Source organism: Erpetoichthys calabaricus, chromosome 14 (assembly GCF_900747795.2).
Source record: "Erpetoichthys calabaricus chromosome 14, fErpCal1.3, whole genome shotgun sequence".
Taxonomy (NCBI): Eukaryota; Metazoa; Chordata; class Cladistia; order Polypteriformes; family Polypteridae; genus Erpetoichthys; species Erpetoichthys calabaricus.
Genome location: NC_041407.2, coordinates 94,374,513 through 94,393,888, shown reverse-complemented (window position 1 = coordinate 94,393,888; position 19,376 = coordinate 94,374,513). Strand labels below are relative to the sequence as shown.

The following is a 19,376-nucleotide window of genomic DNA, read 5'->3' as shown; positions in this document are numbered from 1 at the left end:
AAAATGGCTTTTGGGTTGCAAACCAAGTTATTTCCAAGCCTTCCCGCAGTAGAAAAAGTTGTCCTCTGCAATTAGATGAAAAGCTACTTTAATGAATTCAGACCTTTTTATTTTGTCCTATAATTAAGACAAACACTGCTTGTCTGACATTGGACGGTGAGTAAGCTTATGTTTTAGTACTGCAGCTCAAATTTTAAATAAGATGAAGAATTTGGAAAAGCTTAGTAAACAATAGGTTTGTTCGCTTAACAGCAAAATTTGCCTATTTTTCTCGCAAACTTGTTAAGCATGTTATGTTAGCTTTGTATCTTCTTGAGAAGCCCTTAATGAACATTTGAAAAAATTGCAATTTTTTTTTAATGTTTGTAGTGTGCATTTTTTTGTCTGTGTGTGTTGCTCATTATATTAAGAAACATCTATATTTATAATTACACCTCAAGAATCAGCAATGTCTAGTTGGTACACCTTGTGGGACCCTGTATAAATAAATTTAAATGTATATTTTAACAGCAAAAAACATTAATGCATTAATGATTAAAAACCAATTAAAACCTACAAGTGCATGTTTGTTTAAATGTAAGCAGTGCTTAAATGCCAATACCAATTAATTGAAACAATGTTGGTGAATGTGGTGGGCTGGCACCCTGCCCAGGGTGTGTTTCCTGCCTTGTGCCCTGTGTTGGCTGAGATTGGTTCCAGCAGAATCCCCGTGACCCTGTAGTTAGGATATACCAGGTTGGATAATGGATGGATGGATGTTGGTGAATCAATATTTTTTGTTAGTCAAATGGTGAAAGCTACTTTTTAAAGTAAGATTTGTTTCAGAAAAGAACATTACAGAAGAAATTAAGCAATATAACAGCTTGCAATTATTAGAAGCACTTTATTTTCTTTAAAATATTATGGATACATATTTTCTATACATATTTTATTAGTTAAAAAGTAAGTATTTTAAGGGAAATATTTTAATATTTTTATGATCACTGAATGGTAAGCCCAATTTCATTTTGTTAATGAAAAAGTGAAAGGTCTATAGAAAACAGTTATATATATATATATATATATATATATATATATTAAAGTTTATAAAATGTAAGAGGATGAAGTAATTCATAATACTGTTTTTGACGAGGCATTAATGTACTTTATTTACTTTTTATTGCGTTTCATTCTTTTAATTCTTTTTTTACTTTTAACTATGTTTAATTATTCATTGGTATTTAAAAAGAGTTGTGGTGAAAATGCACAATGGATTTTCTATCTATAATAACTAAAGACCAAACCATCTTCCTTCCACACCCCGCATTATCTTCTATATACCAACTCTTTAAATGCAATCGCTTTCTCTAATGGAAACGCATAGTCAGCAAGGGGCAGAGCCCCCAGTAGATTTTAAATGACAAAATGTGATGGGCATAGTTAAAGTCATAAATGAAAATGTTTTGACTGTAGCTCCTGTGTTAAACTTCGTATAGGTTAGATACTCTTCAACAATAACGCACCAAAAAACAGACAGCAAAACACCTAATTGAATTATACCAGCTTGAAAAGGAAAGACGAGAAACAGTTTGTGAATGGGCAATTCCAAACCACCAGGCAGAAATTAAAATGTAGTGGCATTTTTATGTTATTTATTTTTAAGAGAAGAATTACAGTACAATTTTTTCCTAAATTATTTGGAGAGCTGTACTGAATATACCTCAATGGAAAAAAGAGCATTTATGTTTTAAACACAGTATGCTTTCAGTAATGGATGTTCTTTGAAAAACTCTATTAGAACTCAGAACTTTAAACTTATTTTATTTACTCTTCACCAGATATATTTATCATTGCTTACCTTGTCCAGCCATGTGTCCCCTAGCAACTTCTGGTCAAGACTGTTCAAAGCCTGACAGAGAGAAAAAGATGAGGGCATGGAGAAACTGATGTAAAATATTGCCTTAAACAAAGCACAGCACTTTTGACCAATAAGCAATAGATAAATGCTGTAAAACACAAATACATAGATACATACAATTTTGGATTTTAATCCAATATTTTCAAGTGTATCCTAAGTATTAATTGGAATCTGGCAAAAATCAGTAAAGGAACACAGCAAACAAGATCTCTTATTACCTATAAATATTAAATTTAACAAAAACATCACAAGGCACCAGGGACAAGTGGACTGGTTTATGGACGCTTCCTGTTTTCATGTATTGCCAAGTCAGATCTCTCAGACTATAACTCAAGTATGATCGGGGACATTAATTCATACAAGCTTGTCATATCATTGAAGGTCATACAGATATCATGATATGATAAGCAGAGGTGGCCACCTCCACACTACACCTCCAAGTTAAATTTTACCGCTATTAGTTTTAGAGTATCACCTGCATGACCAGGGTAGATTAAATGTAACAAGTTTATGGTTGTGGGGGGGATGGGTTGCATCCATCACCATCCCCCAAAAATAGCTTGCGGAATCTGGAGGGCCTCTCATGGCTTTCCAGTTACAAGATTTGGTGCACCGGCACATTCCACAGCTGTCACCATATGACGGACATCTCCGCCGGCAGACTACGCTGGGAATTTATAAGTAGGAGGAACCCATCTCCAGCATGTGGGGGAGTCTGAAGAATACAGCCCAAAAGAGATCAGCGACACATTCTTTAACATTAGAAAAAACACACTGAGTGATGAGCATATTACTACAGCAGAGACATCCTGGCAAATGTAAAGCATGCAAATAAGGTTTTGTGAGAACTTAAACATTCTTATTCAGAGGCCGTAGGGTTAAAGCAGCACTTGTTAGCCTTGATGGTGCCAGAGTGCTTTTCCAGCATCCACGTGTGCAGAAACATGAAAAGAAGCCCGCAGCAGCTTAGCGCACAACACACCACAGCATTGCCCGTCTGCCTCAGAGAGAAGTGCATTTGTTGAAAATCCATTAGCAGCCTGGCTGGAGCCCTTCAATGTGTAGAAGGAGCACTTAGGGACAACACTTACAAAGCTGGGAGTCTGAGCAAAAGAAAACTGTTCCTCCCTTTCAACCCCCATCATGCTGAAGGCTAAACTAAACCACAAATGTTCAGGTGGCTATTTGGTAGGGACTACACTTCACAATCTGTTTCACACAAGACTACTATTACAAGAATGACAGATTTGGATTAAACTCTAAATTAATCCACAGGACAAATAGATTAGCAGATATCCCCCATTACTAATGGAAAATCATATGAACATCTTAAAGGTTACACATAGACTGAGCAAAAACGAGGGTTTGTTCGCCAAACCTGATAATCCTAGCTATGTAATGCAGGGCACTACCATCAAAATGCCAGAGGAATCCAATCCCAGGTTTGATAAATAGAGCACATGTAGCAATGAAACTTTTACTAAGAAAATGAAGTAGAATGGGGTTCTTAATGTTGTGTCCCTGTACTGAAATGACATTTCCCAGATTCTCAGGGTCATGTGCATTGGGAAGTGGGTTGGGGGGGTGGCAGGCTGATTACCCACCATGAGAAATTACTAGGCACTTTATCCTTCTTGATATGCCTAGCAAGGAAAATTGCTATCCAACAAACACATGCATGCTGACAAGTATTATTTTTTTTATATTTTAAAATAAAATAAAAATGCACACACATGTCTGGTATGAGAGACTGTGTCTAATCAGCTACCTTAAGATGAGCAGCAGTTTCAAAACAATAGATTTCAAGAGGCTTGACTGTTTCTTCCTTTAACTGCTGGACTCCTACCGTTCTTGCGCTGATGGGAGCCTCTAAGATAAGATTCTGGTTCCAAAAAATATTTAAAAAAACTGACTCACTATGCAGTCCAATAGCGTAACAATTCTAAAACTCTTCAGCTGTAACAAAACATTTTTGTTGTTTAAAATTGCATGGGTACAGAGATGGAGTTTCTTGCAAGAACTGCCTTTTTGCTATAGAAAATGGGTTATTTTGTCACAAAACAATGTGGTACATTTATCACTTGCAGCAATGTTTGACATTGCTGTGTGCATACATAAGTACAGGCAGTGTGGGACAACTACCTAAGGCACTGTATTGTAAAAAAGCAAAGCTGCTAGATCAGTCCTGATTATTGCCATAAAGTGAGTCAATTTTTCCGCTAGTTGTGGTAGGGTAAAACTATCAATACTGTGTCCTGTTCTTGTGAATTGTAAGCAAGTCACTTCTGAAATGGGTGGGAGTGAAAACGGGGGAGGGGACACGAAGGTCAGCTACATGGGTGTCAATATTATTGGCCAAAAGAATGCAATGTATTTTTAATTGCAATAATTCAGTTAGGTTTGCAATTTTTTTTTTTTTTTTTTTTTTTTTTAAAGAGGTGAATATTGTTGTGTCTACCCTGTGCAACCATAAGCAAAACACTTTTTTTGCTGTGAGTTATTGCTAACACTATAAAACTAAAAGGACATTTACACCATGCACTTGTGATGTTAAAGTCATTTAAAAAAAATATATATTTTTTTTTCTACTATTAAGCAAATTGAAATGAGGAATCTGTGATCAGTGGGGTGGGGATACAGAATCATATTTGGCCATTTTAGATTTAATATTATCTGATGCTCAATTAAAAGCTTCAATCATATTTTGAACCTACAATAAATCCAAAAGGCTCATTATGATGTAATGCACTCTACCAAATAAATTATCAGAATTAAACAGTATAAATTGTTCTTTTGGCAACTGCTATACAATAACAACCAAAACTGAATTAATGAGATTTAGATCAGTATAAATAATAAGAGGTATATAGTGTGGCAGATTAGCCTTATGTAGTTAATAGGATTTCTAACCAAAATCTTGTTAATGGAAAAAAAATAATCCTAAATTTGTCAGTTGTTGGTGGCTTTAGGATAATCTGTGCCAGGATACAATGTTCTCAAACCATGCTGAAAATACTATCTGAGGCAGAGCTGGCAGCAGGGATACACAAACATTGTTTGGCCAAAAGTGTCACTCTGGTAAAGGATGATTTTTGGATTTTCCACTAAGGTTAACAATATGGCCAAAATGGCTAAGCAGAGGAAAGTAAGATTTGGATTATTGAAATAAATAATGGGTTACGTACTCTAGATGAAAAGGCACGACTTTTCAATTAAAATACAATGCATGAAAATGCAGAATTAAAAAAAAAAAAAAAAAAAAACAAAAAAAAAAAAAAAAAACAGCAGGAATCCACCTATGCTTGAAAAAAATGAAACTGAATGCAAAAATAGTGTTATATTCACATGCTTATATATTAACACTTAATTGTATTCAACCTAATATTTCCTATAAATCAGTTGAATATATTTATATATATATACACACTGCCCAGAGGGGACTGGGCGGTCTCATGGCCTGGAACCCCTGCAGATTTAATTTTTTTCTCCAGCCGTCTGGAGTTTTTTTTTGTTTTTTCTGTCCCCCCTGGCCATCGGACCTTACTCTTTTCTATGTTAATTAATGTGGTCTTATTTTAATTTCTTATTTTGTCTTTTATTTTTCTTTTCTTCATTATGTAAAGCACTTTGAGCTACTTTTTGTGTGAAAATGTGCTATATAAATAAATGTTGTTGTTGTATATATAAAATATAAAACGAGGGGTACAAAGTCCAATTACTAATTATGATCTTTTTTTTTTTTTTTTTTTTTTTTTTTTTAAATATAAAACAAGTTTAAATGGAGCATTTCGATGACAACAGAGCGAATAAGTTGCTCTTACTAAGTGACATTGGCTCGCTAAATACTAACAAGGCACAACCCAAGTAACATTCAAAGATGGGAAGCATAACAGAGAATAGGAATTATGTTTTCACAGTGAGGAATGGGGGCCAGTCTACTACTGGTGGTAGTCAGAAAAGCAGACAGGAGGCAAGCAAACTGCATCAAAATAGCAAAATCTGAGAAGGTGGCTTTATGGGAATGCAAACAAAAGAGAAAGAGCAAGAGAGGTTAAGATACAAGGATACAAAGAAAAGGCATAGAAGGAGCGACGAGGGTGTACTGTACATATATAGCAAGAGAGGTTAAGACACAAGCTTCACAGACACACCTTTCAAAAAAAAAAGTGTTTGCACATGACCAAGCTATATGTAGCTCTACCATGAGTCAAGAGAAGGCAAGGTATGAAGATGATGAGAACTGGTGAGAAAAGTAATAAGTTGTACAAGAAAAATAGTGTGTGGACAGGTCCTATAAAGTTAGAAATGGAACATGGGATTAGGTAGCAAGGACCACTTTATTAGATGCAAATTTTTCCACGGACTTTTCAGTGGGGGGTGTGGCAGTTTTGTACACAATTTACATAACATTTCTATTATTATTAAGTTATTAAGCAGTTCGCATACGTTTGCAACCCGAGATTTTTCTTCTTTTTTTGCATATAACAAAGACATATGCTTTGCATTTGTCATTCCAACAGATTGCACATCACAAACATTAACACTGCTATCTTTCTTTCGTGTCTGCCGTTTCTATAGGAGGGCGACAATGAGTTAAATTCCAATGGATGTTTTTCAAATGTTGACAAGCAATAAGCAAAAGGTATCACTGAAAACCATAGAAAACAAAAACAGCAAAAAAAAAAAAAAAAATAGTACGAGGAAAGTTCGAAGAAAGATTTTTTTTTTTTTTACAATGTTTCTGTTTTGGGGATCGTTGTGCAAATGTGCACATCTGAGCTGTGACCACAGATCTAACTGCTCTGTGGATGATTTGTTCAAGCATTTCAAGGTCACTTCGTTGTAATGAAAGCATCTGCTGAATGTACTTCGTAGTAACACGATTTCTATAGACTCGTGTCATATGGGGAAACTGTCGGGACCATAAAAATACTTTGTTGTAATACTCTCTCACCTCGGTCTCTCTCCTCCCTCTGTGCTGCTGCAAAGCCCCGCCCACAAAGCGTTCTGAAAAGTCTGAGTGAGTCTCTGTTGCCGGCAGTTCTCTGTGTTGGGGACCCCTGTGGTAGAGGACTTGGTAGAAATATATTTTGGTGTCATTAATGTTACAGCTGTTAGTCTGATATAGAAGTAGTCATACAACCCTGTTTCCAAAAATCCTGGAAAGCTTTGCAAAATGCAAATAAAAATTGAAAGTGACAATTTGCAAATCCTTTAAAATGTGTATTTACCTGAAAACAAAAAACAAGTGCTGAAACTGAATTTATTGTTTTATGGAAAATATATACTAATTTTAAATAAGATGGCAGAAACACATTTTTAAAAAGTTGCGATGGGGCAACAAAAGACTGAAAAAACACCCGCACACACCTGTTGGAATAACTCAAAACTAATTAGGTTAATTGGCAACAGATCAGTAATAGGATTGGGTATAAAAAGTGCATTCCATAGAGGCAGTGTCTCTCATAAGTAAAGATGGGGAGGAGTTCACCACTCTCTGAAAGACTGCACAGGCAGGAAAAGCGTGCAACCATTTAAGAATAAAACTCCTCAACGTAAAATAGCAAAGAATTGAGATTTCCTAATCTACAGTACATAATATTACAAGATTCAGAGAATCTGAAGGAAATTCTGTACACAAGTGACAAGGTCGAAAACCAACAGTGGATGACAGTGATCTTTGGGCCCTCGGGTGGCACTGCACTACAAACCAGACACAATATTGCAAAGTAAGTTGCACTGGCTCAGGATCACTTCCTAAAGCAATTCTCTGAACAGTTTGTTGCTGCATCCACAAATACAAGTTAAAACTCTACCATGAAAAAAAGCAACTACTAGTATATATATGTATGATCCAGAAACATCACTGCCTTCTCTGGGCCTGAGCTCATTTAAGATGGACTAAGGGAAAGTGGAAAAACAGTCCTGGGGTGTGACAATCAAAATACAAAATTATCTTGGTACATAATGAGCAATGCATCGCTTGACCTAAAAAGGGGAGGGACCATCCAGCTTGTTATCATCAGTTCACAGATCAAAAGCCAGAATCCGTGATGGAATAGGGGTGCATTAGTGCACATGGAATGGGTAACTTGCACATCTAATAAGACACAATGATTGCCAAATGGCAAAGGTTTTGAGCAACATAAGTTGCCATCCAGACGGCATCTTTTTCAATGCCAAACTGTATTCTGTAAATATTATAACAGCATGCTCCATAGGCAGAATGTGAATTAACATACCTGTAAAAATTGGACAGACTACACTTAACCTTCACTTTTTACTTTTGGTAGCTCTAAAGCCAACATCACCACACATGACTCATCAGCCCTTCACTTGTTTGCCTGGAGTGTGCTTGAGCAGAATTTCATTCCATCAGCTCCTGTATATGGACTGAGTCCTCATGGAACATGCATTATATTCTTTGCAACATTGGGGCCCAGGGAATAAACTTTTGGATTAAAGTAGCTGGAGTCTCCTCCCATCAGCCAATGAGATAAGAGGGCATAACAGATGATTAGGAAGAAGTGTTCATCTCACAGGTGGCGCAGTGGTAGTGCTGCTGCTTTGCAGTGAGGAGACTGTGGAAGATTGCTTCCTGGTTCCTCCCTGTGTGGATAGCGCTTTGAGTACTGAGAAAAGCGCTATATAAATGTAATGAATTATTATTATTTTTATTATCATGGTCAAAAGCACACACACAAAAAAATGCCTATAACTTGGAAAAGGTTCTCAAAAATCACAACTTTATTTTCTTTTTATTTTAATGGAGTTAAAGAAAATCAGTCATATGCCAGTAATTGTCAATGGTCACCAATTAAAGAAGAAATCAGCTAATTTATTTGATGTTTATGTTTTTAACATGCAAGAAGCTGTAAGTCAGCTACAGTTCTTGTGTGTCACTATAAAGAAACTAAGCCAACATTTACAATAAACACACAAAAAGAGTGGGAATTAAAAAATATGAACTTTCTGGATATTCGACAATATAAATGTTTCTGAAAAACAATTTTACTGAATTTATCCAGGCTTGATTGATAATTAGATGCATATATCCTGATTGAAATTCTGTAGTTCTTACACAACATGAACCAATTCCTTCATAGAAGTATTAGTGCTGCAAATAACACTTGATTAAGTGTTTAAGTGAGCAGAATGAAATCGTTACAGCACAAATGGAAATGGGTTAAGGAGTATTTCCAAGCAGACCTCTTTATCGGGGGAAAAGCAAAACACCACAATCACAGGACTTTAAAATGTTTGATAATTATCATATTACCACCAAGGCCTGTGGCCAACTCAGGAGTTCTAAGCACTTATAACACAAATTGCTTACACCTCCCTAAAAAGGTAATGAAAAAATATTCTCTCTCTTTCTAGACAGGATGCACAAACAGGATTAAGATTTTCCAAGCACATGAATACCTGTGTAATTTAAAATTCAAATAGGAAACACCCAGGAAGTTGATTGATTCACCTCCATCCCAACCTCGTTCACACAGTTCATCAAGCTGTGCTTGTCTTTTTTTGGGATTTGTAAATCCACAGTGTGCAGAATTCTGACATTTAATGAGCAAGACTGTGGAAAGACTGGAAAAATATATACAGAACTTAATTATCAATTTGAAATAAAATGCATGAACAGGAGTACTCACAACAACCAAAAAAAACCTGAAGTGCAGGTTCACGTATGATTTGCGAGGCTTTCTTCAGACCAACAGCAAAAGGCATAAAATAATAAGGCTTGTTAGTCATTAGTAGTATTACTGCTTTAAAGGCAGCACCTATTGTTCTTAGATTTGCCTAATGTAATTGCCAGCTAGTACAGCAACACTAACATCTAAAGTAAAATGACCAGATAAGCAAAATGAATGACTGTCACTTTAGTATTTTATGATCTACTATATGTAAATATGTATCATGAAAAGTTTTGAGGTATACCGATCACTGAAAAGTACAAAAAACCCAAATCTTAAAATAGTATAGTACCATTTCAATACTGGAGGTAAACATCAGCTTTCCTCTCAATCTATCCCACCCCCTAAGCCCCATCCCTTGGCAATTGGTAGTGTAAATGTTTATTAAAAAAAAAAAAAACGTTGGTGATGTGTCATTCTTGAAACAAACCCACAGGCTTCAACAAGATCAGGACTTCATAGGAAATTTTATTGCTTTGAGGATTGCACACCTCATGCTACCAAGAGGAAAGCAGTGTGCACCCTGGAGACTGGAGTAAGAAGGGGGAGTGATACTTGGGGGGGAATTGGAGTTACCCATTAATTGCTTTGGAACTGTTTTGGTAGCTGCACTGAGATCTGAATGCTAGTATCATAATCAAAGTCAAACTTTTAGTACTGTTCCAACACAAACACCTAGAAACACCATCCAAAAGAATGTCCATTCATGAGCAAAATCTCAATTTAAATTTTGATGGTCATCACCTTAACTATTGGCTATAATTTATGCCTCCATTATACCCTCTTATCTAAAAAAAGGGTTTGAAAGAGGTACCTTACTTACAAGTGAATTCTATAGGAACCAGTTAACAAGAACATTAAGCTAGAAGTCAGCTTCTTCATCTTACAAGAGGCAACTTGCCTCTTCAGTTGGTCTGGGTCTCGTCACACACGCTGTAGCTGCATGTTTAAGTAATTTCCACAATCCCAGCATTTTTTTTTTTTTTTTTTTGAAGTTTGTGTAAAATTCAAAGCAAAACAGTTCACACAAAAATAAAGAAAAGTTCTTCTTTAAAAAAAAGTTCTATTTAAGGTTTACTTGTCTGGTTTAATTTCTGTCAAAGTTTGGTCATACAGTCATATTACGTGTAGAATGGTCAGCTTAGTCAGAAAACTGTATGCCAATGTCCTATTTGTAAACTAACAGTCCATGCTTCAAAAGGTGAGACTATTTTCCAACTGCCTTATTATTCTGTTTTTACAGGTATATATGTTAACTTACAGGGATTAAAATATTATACTATAATCTAAGTAGCTAATGAGACTTAGAAACCAGGAAGGCCCTTTGGCATTTGACATTTAACTGTTCGACATGTTTTGCTGCAAGCTATTTTTTCAATCTATGCAAGCTTTCTCATTTGTAGTAGATGTAGATTACAGATTTGTATTTGTACACAAAAATCATGATTACTTCACTGTCCAACTCCAACTGCTTAGCAAGTTTTGCTTTAAACATAAATGTAGATTCTCCCAATCATTCTCCAAGGAGTTCCTTTCCAACAAGCATGAGAAAAAAGTGATTCTAATGAACAATTCAAGCTATTTCTGCAAGTTAACCTTTCGGCCTAACCATAGTGCATCAAAAGTAATTCATAGACAAGCCCCATGTTTACCAAGATTAAGGATCTGATTGTCTATGTGGCCATGTGCATTTTCAACAGCAATAACTTTAAATACAGTCATGTTTTGTGTTAAGGCAGATCAAGGGTGTTGCACAGGGTCACATACTCATCTAGTGACAAGATTTAAATCTATAACTTTACGGTTTTACGTCAACCAATGTTGGATGTGGAAAAGGTACTGTTAAAAAGACCATTTAAATAGCATGCATATGGTCATCAGAAAACCATTTCCTGTTTTAATTTAGCCTGACAGAGGGATTTTAAAAATCAGAACAGCTTTGTCCTTTGTTCGAGACACAAAGCATACAAACACACAGATCTGTCTGGGGGAAAGAATAAGAAAAGGAGGAGGAAAAAAAAACCACAGTGAGTAATTTCTCACTCATCCACAATTCATATTTTTGAAACTTTGATCAGACTGTCAGGAATTCAGATGCTTCTGAACAGCAAGAGACATTCCACACTTCCTTGTGAGTAGCAGACACAGCAAGGATATAACCACAATGTACTGTGGGCGTCTCTCTTATGTAAGGGAACAGAGGGGTCCCTTCAGAAAAGCAATTTAGAGAAGCCTCTTGACATTATGGTTCCAATGGAATTAACTGATCAATAAACATTAAAAAGCAGTCAATCCAACTCCATACAACAGCAAAACAGATTTTTCATCATTAGCACTATTTTATATGGTGTGCATAAAAGTGCAACAGACTGATGACTAGTCCTCAGAAGCGGTTTTACATGAGTCTAACATATCCTCATTTACAAAAAGATCTAATTGTAAGCCAATCACATGCTCAACATTATACATATTTCTATTCTTATGAACATGACTCTGCAACAGGTGGAAAGTGACATTTTATTTTAATTCATGTCTTCTCCCTTGACAGCATCTAAACCTTTGCAAGTGGACAGAAAGTCTAATAAATTAATGGAAACACATTTTGAGTAGTGCAAAACTTTTAATCATAAAAACACATCTCCTTTGCACGTTACTTGCACATAAAAGTTCAAATATGTGTCCTTGCTCACTCCAAGTTTGTAAAGAGAGAGCAAAATAGCAAAAAGACCATGTTCAAGTAAAATGGGGATCGACAGCTCACAGGCAAATAAAAAAAAAAAAAAAAAATCCTCACCAATTAACTCAGGATGAATCTGGATGCTCCTGGAGCCAGTGCTTCCTCAGCAACTGCAGAGCTAATGAAACACAGGCACCACAGATTCAATTATGATTTTGAGTAACATTGGCAACCAGTAAAATGCCCCCCTCCCTTCTTTTTTTTTTTTTTTTTTAAAAAACAGATTTCTTCTTAAGACTAGATGTTCCCTCTTTTACTTCTGTTAAAATAGCAAGGAAATTTTACAATAAAAATAAGAACATTTCCTTTCAAAATGGTTTTGCCTACATTTGCATAATAAAAAAATCAATGAATGGATGTACTTCAGATACGCTATAATTCCAGATGCTTTAAAGCAGATTAGCAGGTGGAAGTCAAAAACAACATCTAATTTGCATATCAACAACCAGAAGCTAGAGGAAGAAATACTGAAGAGGCTGAAGTGCTTTAAACTTGCATTGATAACCAAACTAACATGTAAATAGCAGCATGCATGCAACTCCACACAAGCAATAATCCATTAAAGCACTCAGTTAACTGTGCCTAAAGCTAGTCACTCAGGTGGTCACCTGGATGGGTGGTACTGGTGGATTTAGTGAGACAGCTCTCAACAACAAATGTAGCTGACGTGAGGCTTATTCTAAAATATTATTGATTAGATCCTGCCAGGTTTTGAAAAAGTTCTGCACAGATCCTCAAACTGAGAATTTGATTTTTTCCAATTTCAAATAGTATACAACATCAGTTACCCACTGACTTAAAAGAGGAGAGTTAGGATTCTTCCAGTTTAGCAAAATAAGTCTGTGTGCCAATAGTGTAGTGAAGGCAATCAGTTTGTTTGTCCTTCTCCACTTTAAGCCCATATGGAAGAACACCAAACACACCTGTTAATGGGTTAGGAGGGATTGTGACAGCAAGGCTGTCAGAAAGGCACTTAAATTTTTGTCCAGGATGATGTTAATTTGGTGCAGGCCCAAAACATGTGACCCAGTGATGCTGGAACTTGATTGTAAAATAATTTTAAATATTGCAGAAATTCTGTCCGAGTCCTCGAAACTGAGCAATATTTTTTCCAGCATGCTTGTATGTTTGATGCCCAGAAATAAAACTGAAAGTTAGGTAGAGCCATGCCACCTTCTGCCTATGGTCTTTGTAGGGTCACTCTTGGATATGTATATATAAATAATAAATGAGGTCATGGTTGAATCTAATTGATTAAAAATGATTTATTGGATGTATATAGGAATGTTTTGAAATAAAAAGAGAAGATTAGGAAGGATATTCATCTTAACATTAATTCTTCCAGCTAGAGTGAGATGAAGGGTTGACCATCTATGCAAGTCTTGCTTAATTTTTTCCATACAGACGGCGAAGTTTTGTTGATAAAGAGCTTTATGTTTACTTGTGATATTTACCCCTAGGTATTTAAACTGATCTGCAATAATAAAAGGGAAGGTGTCCAATCCAATATTGTATGCTTGAGAATTCACTGGAAAGAGCACACTTTTATTCAAATTAATTCTGAGACCAGAGATCTTTTGAAATTCTGTAAGTGCTGTTAAGACTGCAGGCACAGTATTTTGTGGGTCTGATATATACAGTACCATATCATCTGCATATAGAGAAATTTTCTGTTCAAGTCCTTCTCTAATAATCCCCTTTATCTGATAAGCATTTCGACAGTGAACTGCCAGTGGTTCAATGGCGATTGCAAATAACAGTGGTGACAAGGGGCATCCTTGTCTGGTACCACATTCTAGTTTAAAGTAGTCTGAATAAATATTGTTAATACAAACTGAAGCTTCTGGTTTGGTATACAGTAGTTTGACCCATGCACAAATGTTCGGGCCAGACCCAAATTTCTCTAATGCAGTGAAAAGGTAGCTCCATTCAATCATATCAAATGCTTTTTCTGCATCCAATGATATCATCTCTGGAGTGCTTGACTTTGCAGGTGAATATATTCGCTTCCAATCTTCGACGCCTGTTAATATAAGTGTCTGCCTTTAATAAATCTAGTTTGATCTTGTGATATTACCGAAGGCAGCACTTTCTCCATCCTTCTAGCTAGGACTTTAGAGTATCTTAACTCTTTTAGGGCGGATGTTGACTTTTGTCGACAGGAGGGGTTGAAGGCGAATGTCGACAAAAGTCGACATCCAGGGATAGAGGGCGACAATCAGCTGTTAATGGCGACAAATCTCACTGTCACGTCACAGGCATTCCCTCTGTGCTTGGAGGAATGCTAGACTCGTTGACTCGGCAAATAAACATTGCGTGTGCGTGAGTTGCGAAATGTAAACAAAGGCAAGATGGCACCGACATGTGAAAAGGCAGCGAAGCAAGTGCAGAAAAGAAAACACTTGGCAGACGTTGTTTTGCGCATTATCGCGGAGTCGGACTCTTGATTTTTCAGAATCGGACTTTATTGGCAGTGATCAGGAGATCGAGCAAGAGAGTTAGAAGCAGGCATCAGCTGATCAGAAACCAGCCGATGCCGCGCCAGCGGATCTGCTGCCAGTTGAGTGCCTTCGCGCAGCCGATGCATCTATGGCAAGGTTCGCATGGGATAAATACACATACATTGATCCGTTGAGAGCCGATCTGGCTACCGGAGTTTACAAGACGGCATGGCTTGCTTTTGGACACGACAGATCACCAGCTGCTGTACTTCAGGCTGCTCTCTCCTGATGCTGCTTTTCAGCTACTGTCAGACGAGACAAACAGGTAGGCAGAGATTTTTTTTGAATCGCGGGCTGCGTTTGCATCGCATTCTCGTTTTTCAAAGTGGAAACCCACAACGAAAGACGAGATGAAGCGCGCTGTGGCATTACAAATAGAGATGGGACAGAACTGGTGATATAATTTCAGGGAGCATTGGTCCAAACGTGTTTTGTCCCCTGGTGGCTTAGGTACGTGCTGCTGCAAAGTTTTATTCACTTCTGTAATAAACAGAAGCAAATCCCATGGGGTGAGCCAGGCTATAATGCCATACATAAAGTTCATAAAGTTTCAGAAGATGAAAAGAGGTGACAATACGGTTTTCATGCAGGCAGAAAACTTGGTGGCAGTGGCATGGCACGATGGCAAATGGGTGACTTGTCTCTCTACAGTACACACTAACAATATATGTTAGAAAATGCAGCAACAGACAATTGAAAAATAGGCATCAAAACAACACATATTGTAAGGAGTGCAATGTGGCAATGACTGAAATTGGCTGCTTTGAGCGAGATCAGACTTTGCTGTGTAAAATGTATGTGATATGTATGTGAAATCATAGAGTATGCAGGCTCATACAATATGCAAGACAGTAACATTTGTCAAAAGTAAATATTTTTTGTTGATTTGATATGTTAAACAATTGCTTTGTGTTCTTTTTTAAAAAATGTTAGTTTTTGGAAAAATATTCAGCCCTGGGAGAAAAGAAACAAAAAAAAAATTAGCCCTAAAAGAGTTAACATCATTATTCAGAAGTGAAATTGGTCTGTATGATGCACATCGTAATAAGTCCTTGTTTTGTTTGGGAAAGACGGTGATTAATACTTTGCGAAAAGTGTAAGGTAGAATTTGATTGTCTCTAGTTTCTGTAAATGTTGCTAATAAGAGAGGAATTTTCTTTTAAAATTCTACACGGTAGCCATCAGTGCCTGCTGCTTTCCCGCTCTGAAGCGACTTTATAGCATCTAGTAATTCTGATAGCGCCAGAGGTTTATCCAGTTTTTCTGCACTAAAAGTATCTATTTGTGGTATCTGTAATGTATCCAGAAATGCATTAGATTGTGCATTGTCTTCTTTAAACTCAGTAGAATATAAGGATTTATAGTAGTCTCTAAATGTGCCCATTATATTTTTATGGTCAATGATTTTATCTCCGTTCGTGTTGGGGATTGCTGGGATTGCATTGCCAACTTCTTGCTTGTGGATTTGTTGAGCTAAGAGCTTTTTAGCTTTCTCTCCGTGTTAATAGTAATGATGTCTTGATTTAAAAATAAGTTGTTCAGTTTCTTTGGTTGATAAAAGGTTGAGCTCTGAATGCAGAGCCTGCTTTTTTCCTAAGAAGAGCCTCACTTGGACACCTGACATGTTCTTGATCTATTCTAGTAATTTCGCTGGTTAGCTCCGATTCCTTCTTGGTTTCCCAGAGTATTCCTGCAGAGACCTCTAAGGATGTATTTGTCTCTAGGAAGAAACTGATTTGTTTTGATATAAATTCTGTACAGTTCTCGTCTGCTAATAGAAGTGTGTTAAGACGCTATCTGCAAGAAGAGTATGTGAGGCATAATGATTGTAGCTCCAAGATCAGAGGGGCATGGTCGGAAATAACAATAGCGTAGTACTTGAAAGATTTAATCATAGACAAGAAATTATTATCTATAAAAAAATCAATTCTTGAGTAGCAATGATGCACTGGTGAGTAAAAGGAATATGTTCTTGAGTTTGGGTTTAGAAACCTCCAGGGGTCCGATATGTTGTGGTCAGTTAAAAACTAATTGTCTTTGCAGTGTTAGATGTCATCACCCCTATGACAGGAGACCTATCTAAGAGTGGATTTAAGACACAATTACAGTCTTCAGCCATTATAATTTTATGAGTGTTCACACTGGGAATGGATGCAAATACATTTTGCATTAATTCCCTATTATCGACATTGGGTGCATAAACATTTATCAAAATCACTTTACAGTTAAATAAATTGCCCATGAAAATCACATACCTCCCTTCAGGATCAGATACTACATCTGATACCACAAATGAGACTGTTCTATGTATGAGAATTCCCACACCTATAGTTTTCTTTGTAAAGCTGGAATGGAACATTTGGCCAGTCCAGTCTTTTTTCAGCCGGAAATGATCCTTGCTTATTAGTAAGTGGGTCTCCTGTAAAAATGCTATTGTAGCGTTTAGACCTGTTAGGTGAGTGAATACTTTCTCTCTTTAATTCGTGATTCAGGCCTTTAACATTCCAGCTCACAAAGTTAACTGTCCTATCATGGAGACATTGATTCTGAATTTATGTCATTTTGTAGTCTTAACTGGAAGGAAGACAGCTTTAACCTTAATTTCCAATTTTCCCACAAGTTATTGCTATGCAGCCTATTGTTACATTGGTAGTTATAAGGATTAAAAGGATAGATTAGATATTGCTTGCTCTCTTTCTCTCCCCCCCTTATCCCCCACCCCCCATTTTGCCTCCCAACGTGAGGCGGACCCCACTTCACAAAATCCCAGTCCTCTGACATACCTAGAGACAGAGCACATCCGAAACAAAACAAGCCCCCCAGCAGCGGCATTTGATGATTAAAAAGTAGAGATGATATCTATTGCCTATAAAGTCTAAATACTAGAAGCATCTATATCTATAATTCTCTAAGCCACCGCTAGAGCGGGCAAGACACCCATGAAAGTACGCAGGAAGGAGCCACGCCCACACCCATGAAAGCACGCAGGAAGGAGCCACGCCCACCAACTCTAAGACCATTGGATACGACAAAAACTCGCAGAGCCACGCCCACCAACTCGGACGCGACGCCTCGGAAAACACGCCGTCATTTCTGTTTGTCTGTGCTACAGTCCACATGCAGCTCTGAGCCACGTTGACTTTTCGGTTACGACGCACGACCGCGTGCAACATCGCCAACTGTTTTACATGCTACATACAGCAATTCGCATCCGCGACAAACATGCGTCTTCTTAGATGGTCCTGCAGGAACACGGAAAACGTTTCCCCGCCCACCAACACTCCTTATTCCCCGGCCCGCATCCACCCTCGCTCTCTAGGCATTCCCACTGCCTGCTCATGTGCCCGGACGCAACAACTCACCGACCACCCCATAAATCGCTTTAGTCTGTGCTAGGAGTCCACATGCACCTCTGAGACACGTTGACTTTTCATTATTCTTTCCGGTTATGACGCACGCACCACCATCGCAAACTGTTTTACACGCCATGGTCTTAGAGTTGGTGGGCGGGTCTCCGTGAGTTGCTCTTGCGAGCGGGCACATGACCAGGCGGTGTGTATGCTTTGAGAACGAGGGTGAACGCGGCAGGACCATGTAAGAAGAGGCATGTTTGTCGCTGATGTGAATTGCTGAATGCAGCGTCTAAATCAGTTTGCGAGGGGTATCCCATGGGATCCTTAAAACAATCCTTCAAAACTGAGGTTAAAAACACAATGAAGGAAGCAGTCTTTAAAAACCAATAAGCCCTGTTCCATTAGCGTCTCACCTGCTTTACCAATGCAGGCCCTGCAACAGTCGAGACGCTCTCTCAGCAGCTGACCTTCTCTGTGCCTGACTCCACTATAGGCTGCAACAAAATTATGAAAGTACGGGCGCATTTGTTTCACAGAAGCTGTGTGTGTGGGTGGGTTGGTGTTAGTTAGTTAATTAGTTACTCGAAGGATTTCAAGATTTAATATGCACAAGCGGTAACACTGCAAAAGCAGCCCAAACCAGAAAAGACAGCTGGCAAAAAGTGGCCGTCAAATTAAACGTGTGTGCATTGTACTTACTGAAAGCAGAGTTACAGATTTTGCAAATGTTCATTTTTTTCCCTCTGCTTAAAAAACATTTAAAAAGCGGTGTGATTATGCGGCGTATACTACGCCACGGGTTGGTATGCAGCGTGTAAAACAGTTTGTTTGTCGCGGATAATTTGCCTTTTACTATTACACAAAGACAATTTCCTGTTAATACTTCATTACATTGATATAGCGGTGTTCTCAGTATTCAAAGCGCTATCCACACAGGGAGGAACCCGGGAAGCGAAACCACAATCTTCCACAGTCTCCTTACTGCAAAGCAGCAGCACTACTACAGCGCCACAATGCAGTTAAAGAATACACCGGGCTCGATTTTGTTTTCACTTCTGTTTACAGAGATCGGGTCATAGATAGCATTGTTACAATGTTACTTTTCTTGGTGGCTTATCACATTACGGATGTTTCACATGTTCATTTTTTCCCCTGTGCTTAAAAGACATTAAAAAAGTGTTTCTCAACTGT

The 19,376-nt window shown here is 37.6% G+C and overlaps 1 protein-coding gene across 2 annotated transcripts in view; it reads right to left on the bottom strand.

Annotated features, from left to right (window-relative positions):
* The window catches only part of LOC114664902 (junction plakoglobin-like), a 50,705-nt gene that overhangs the window by 11,055 nt on the left and 20,274 nt on the right, over positions 1–19,376 (bottom strand). The window contains exons 2-3 of one of the 2 annotated variants that reach the window (XM_028819216.2): positions 12,389–12,449; positions 1,838–1,888 (exon numbers count right to left, since the gene is read on the bottom strand). In XM_028819216.2, coding sequence (XP_028675049.1) covers positions 1,838–1,850 — 13 coding nt within the window. In that variant the 5' untranslated portion in view covers positions 1,851–1,888; positions 12,389–12,449. The remainder of the gene's footprint in view (positions 1–1,837; positions 1,889–12,388; positions 12,450–19,376) is intronic. The other variant, XM_028819215.2, reaches the window with a different exon arrangement.